General features: G+C 39.6%; 1 protein-coding gene across 1 annotated transcript in view; it reads right to left on the minus strand.

Annotated features, from left to right (window-relative positions):
• PARD3B (par-3 family cell polarity regulator beta) overlaps window positions 1–5,446 on the minus strand; it is a 382,717-nt gene that overhangs the window by 239,184 nt on the left and 138,087 nt on the right. Inside the window, exon 5 of the mRNA XM_017735561.1 lies at window positions 1,339–1,430. Coding sequence (XP_017591050.1) covers window positions 1,339–1,430 — 92 coding nt within the window. The remainder of the gene's footprint in view (window positions 1–1,338; window positions 1,431–5,446) is intronic.

Consider the following 5,446-nt stretch of genomic DNA (forward strand, 5'->3'; position numbering starts at 1 on the left):
CCCCTGCCATGGAGCCCTGGGAGATGGGCCCTGGGGGGAGGCACGGGGTTTCCCTGCCCCTGGTCACCTTTGTTCCCCATTGGTTGGTTTGTGTTCCCTGGTGTGGCCAAGGACCCTGGGGTCCCGTGACTGGAGAGTTCCTGAGCTGGTCCCCGGCCACGCGGCTGGAGAAATAAACATCTCTGAGACATCTACCACGAATCTGTCCATATATACTTCGTTTCCATGGGACTCCTGGTTTGAAATATGCTTGTTGCAGTAATCCCCGCTGCAACACAAAGTACTGAATTCCTTTACCTACTCAAGAAGGTGACTTCAGCACGACCCGAATCACCAGTCAAAACTGAAATTTAAGCTTATGATGAGACAGAAAAACGGCAGCATGAAAACACTCCAACACCACCACTGAGGATCTGACCAACTTACTCTCTGACACTATGGCAGCCTGGCTTGACAATTTGGTGTAACAAATGCTATCTACAAAATCATTATTTTTCAATTTCATATCAGCCATTTAGAATTTTACCTTTGATTTCAGGAGCAATAGACATTGTTGCTCATTACTAAAACTCTTGAGATCACCTAATTTCTCCTCCTTTTGTTTCGGCTATACAGCTCTCAAGTTTTACTCCACTGGGTTTTCAATGCAGATTATATATTTACCTAAGTTTTGTTCAAAATTTAGACTGGTTAAAATAAAAGTTATTTCCCAAACTGTCAATGGGACCATGACCACATTTAGATACAACAGCACTGACCATCTCTAGATTTTTATAAATGAAGAGAAGAAAAGGATTCATTCCACCTAACTACTCTAGTGAAGCAATGCACAGGGAAATACTGCAAATAGTTTTCACTGTGTATAAACACAGATATAAAATCTACTACGAGATCTAGCAAAGTAATAACCTTACCACTCAATACCGGAGGTGACACTTAAACTGAGAAAGATCATTTTAGGATTATATGGTTCAGTTAAATAGTTATTTATTGAGATATAATACATGACTTAGGAACATCCTCTATCTTAAGACTTGAAACGCTTGCACAATTGAATAGAAATCAAAACCCACATTTCTCCCTTACCCTGATACTACAAATAGCACAAAAAAATCATTCATATTCATCAACGAGGGTAAAAGATTGTCATGCTCAAATATGTACTCTGGTATGTGAATCGAATGCAGTTTTAGGGTGGGAAAGGGGGAGGAGGAAGAGATCATGGTGATGAGAAGCACAGTGCAGAACCAGAAGTGCAGCTGGAATGAGAAGTCACTCTTGTATTGCATAAATTGATAAATCACACTTGAGCCAGCACCAAACAGAAGATGTTCCTACCTGCCACGGAGCCGGGCCTTCTGAGCCAACAGCAGTTCTGTGGGTCCAGTGAGATTCATCTCCCCATCCTGAAAGGATGCCTGGGAAGCACCCTGTTGAGAGATTTCAAAGCACATATTGAAACTATGTGCATACTTATGCATATAGAACAATGCTGTGTTTGTATTTTTAAGTCTGTATTTGGAAGAGAAAGTCAGTCATAAAATAACATCATCTCACTGACAGTGAGGATTGAAAGACCCATTCTGGATGCAGCACCTATGACACAGCATTTGCAGAAACAGGAGGGTATCTAAAGTCCTGCTCCTCATGCCAGTCCCTTCCACTGGAGAAGCTTGTTGTACTACTTCACTTTCTTCTCTGCCTATCTAACTTGAATGCCATTCTCTCCCACTCTGAGCCTTCTCCTTTCTCCCAAGAGATCACACAGACCTTGAATAAACCCAACAAATTTTTTGTGCTCTATCCCCTAGTAGTGTCTGTTTGAAAAAGACATATTTTCAGAGTAACTTCCCAGAAAAAGACATTATGTAGCCATTTGGACAATCAGACACAAAACTACAGTGCACACAGGGTCCAGACACCAATGCTAAAGCTCTTGAAAACTATTATTTAACTTACTTTTTGTGCTCCTTACACTCAGTGTTTGCATTTTTTTTTCATACTGGGAGAGGGAAATAGTTACCAATGAGATAAGACCACTGTCAGCAGGTGATGTATTAGCTTTAACATACTGTACTTCATCCCAACCCTTATGGCAATAATGTAAACAGAGCAAAATCTGTAACAAAGACCTTTTTTGGAGAGGTCACTTCTGTCAACTCTGCAACAGGACTAGAGCTGGAAGACATAAATCTTCAGCTGTCAACACACTAAGAGAATTCAATTCAGAGCCTGATCTTAACTGGATAAAGGCTAAAGTTAATAATTATTTTTTGTTGTTGTTGCAGTGGTACAGTTTTCCAGTATATACACTTGCCATATTAAGTTGTCTCAAAGCTAAAGGTACCAATGCTATAAATTGATTTCAAAGAACAAAGACAACTAGATAGGTAATTTAATTTTAAACAAAAGTTCTATACTGATTATTAGAAGTTCCAGCTTCTCTCAAAAGATGGTTCTACTCAAAAGATGGATTTAAAGGTTTTGTGCTTCCAGTCCCTCAAATATTTGTAGAATTTATTTTTAGTTTATAAGTATCAAGAGAGTTGGGGGCAAGTGTGGGTTGCCTTGCGCTTCAAAATCATGAGCAGCCTTGCAAGCAAAACCTTGAGATATAAATCAAGCTGGATCCCTTCTGGTTCACATGGTGCTTTTGAACCTATAATATTGGTAGTGATGCTCTTTGTGTGTTAATTAGAGCAGAAGCCAACACACTTGGCTTCAACTGCAAGACCAATATAGTTCACTCAAAGTGAACTTCTGTCACTAATAAAGAACCCTTTTTAAAAGCTGTGTATTGAGTATGTGCCATCTCTTCCAATCACTTTTCACAGTGGAACCACATGTCAAGGAGCAATTCTTGTTGTATGAAGTATATTCCATACTAACCTCGTTAACTAAGAATTCGACCTCAAGCAGTGCTTTACCAACAGAAATCAGACACACAGCCTTCATATATTGAAACTTCACCTCGACAAAAGCTTAAAAAAAGTCTTGGTAGCAACAGATGATGGACGCAGACAAACCTCTCAACAATAAAGCTCCCAACAAAGATAATCTCTGTTAGCCTGCCACTGAAAACGTTGGTGCTACAAAGGCTCTTCTCTGGAAAGTTAGATGCAGTCACACCATGAGCAGATTCAGCGTTGTGAATTAACTAGACCCTTTTCTTCCTGACACTGGCTGCAACACAGTACATGACAGAGAACATGCTACTCATGCCTCAGAACTGTTTTGCTATCTGAAGCCTCCCTTGCAGTCTACACAAGCTACACAAACTGTGTTTTTTCTCTGTTTCTGGGCTTTTGGTTACCATTGTTTTTGCTGAGGTGAGATTATATCCATGCTTGTCCTCTATCTCCCAGTTATTGGGAAACAGATTTCACAGCAATGATAAACACTGACGTTCAGAACACAATCTCATATCTTTTTTCTGTTGACTGATTCACAGATTTTTTTGACCACAAAGAACCATTTTCTGATCAAGAAGTATAATCTCATACTTCAGTTTGCTAAAAGCACAGTTACATCCCAAGATAAGCAAGAGGTCCTTACAGAAAGATGGCAACAGACAGCCTTCTTTTCTGCTAAAGGCCAGACCAGCAGATAGTATCTTGAAGCTGGGTAAGAGGACTATTATAGATACTAGGGGTATCAGACTTTTGCAAGAGGTCTCCAGAAACAGATTTATAAACATGTCTCATGTGTTTCAAGGTATGATCATTCCTGTGCCAGAAAATAATGGGGTAGCCCTGGGAGGCACCTGACAGTCACACATGTCCACATTTTAATCTTTCCACAAGATAAAACTTCTGTGGGGCATTAGAGGATGAAATTTGGAGTCCATAACACACTTACAGCTTGCTTTTTTGGTTTCTTCTGTTTATGGGGTTTTCTTAGGTCAGCGTGTTTGTTTGCTTATTGTAGTGTGGGGTTTTTGCTTGTTAAAATTTAAGGGTAAAAGATTCTAAAGAAAAGTTATCCTCTCCTGACTGGACAGAAATGTGCTGAAGGATTTCAGAAGAAGTTCAATGTCAGAGCCCCCATCCTGCACACCACTGCCTGTTTTGATTTGCAGGCATCTACTGCTCCCACATATCACAGATTATCACATGCTCAAGTCAATAAACACAAAGCCAGACATATTTAAAGGCTTAACTGATCAGGGAAACATGAATCATAACACTGACATTATAACTGAGCTCTCTGAGAATGACATTAGAGCTCCAGTCACGTAACAATCACTAAAAATGGACAAATTCCTTTCATACTTCAGCATTACATTAGAAGCACAGTAAATTTAAACAGATCATCTCCTGACAAACAAGCAGAATAATAGCAAACCAAAAATGCACAAGTAAAGACACTGTCAAAAGACAATGATCCAACACATACAAAAACGCTCAATCTCTTGTTCGATTTTTAAAGGCTGATTGTCAGTTTCTCAATAGTAGCAGAATTAATGACACTGACTAACAAACCTTGACTCAAATTCAGCTAACACTGTAACAGATTTACAGTGACAGAATTGCAGTTTTCACTTAGGACATAGGAATAAAATGCAAAATGGTGGGGTAAAAACAAAAGCCAAGGAAGCATATGCTTCTAAGAACACTGGAAGTTTTTAAATTTATTTACACAGGGATAATTTGAATTAAGCAATTCTTCTTAGTGCTACTAAAAGCCTGTTCTTCAAATTAGGACTGAAGAAGAAGGGAGTGATTCTATTAAATAATAGCCCTCTGCAAACAACTGCAACCCAAATGCTAAAAAGAGTCTTGTATTCATTATGTGACAGCTCTCAAGTTAGGTAAGCCTGTACATGAGGCAGAAGAAGGAGTGACAGAGCACGTACCAGTAGGTACCATTTTCTACTTTGTGAACATTCACTCTTCTCAATTCCACAGTCAGCATGGGCATATGTTAGCTCCAGCAATAAATATGATGCAGTCAGTCATGGTCTTATTTAGCTTAGGGAGTATGACAGTGTCTATGGTTTTTTCTTTAATTTTTGAGAAGGCTCATTTCATAAAGACCACAAAATATCATAGGGGAAAAGCAATAGTGGCACTTTTGGAGAGAGACATGAAAGTATCCATTTCTGGCTAGAAAAAGAGACAGAGAGAGGCAGAATTGACTGGAAATGGTCAACCCAACCGTTTGTATTAGAAACAAAGGGTGCAGCCCTGAGCAGCCAACACAGCAGCGGCTGCCCCAACAGCCAGGCTGCCCACCAGTCCCTCTGTTTTTCTCACTACCATTGCAATCCAACAAACCTGGATTTTGGTATCTTCAAAAAAACTGCACTACATCTGTTTTCTACCTAAATTCTGGCTAAAGTGTAGTTTTGAATTCCATTTTAGCAAAACCCAAATCCTTTGTTGAGGTTCATTTGCAGCTTTTTGCATATTCATGCAAGAACAGACTATACCTCCCAGCTCAGCAG

Source organism: Corvus brachyrhynchos, unplaced genomic scaffold (assembly GCF_000691975.1).
Source record: "Corvus brachyrhynchos isolate BGI_N302 unplaced genomic scaffold, ASM69197v1 scaffold255, whole genome shotgun sequence".
In the NCBI taxonomy this organism is placed as follows: domain Eukaryota; kingdom Metazoa; phylum Chordata; class Aves; order Passeriformes; family Corvidae; genus Corvus; species Corvus brachyrhynchos.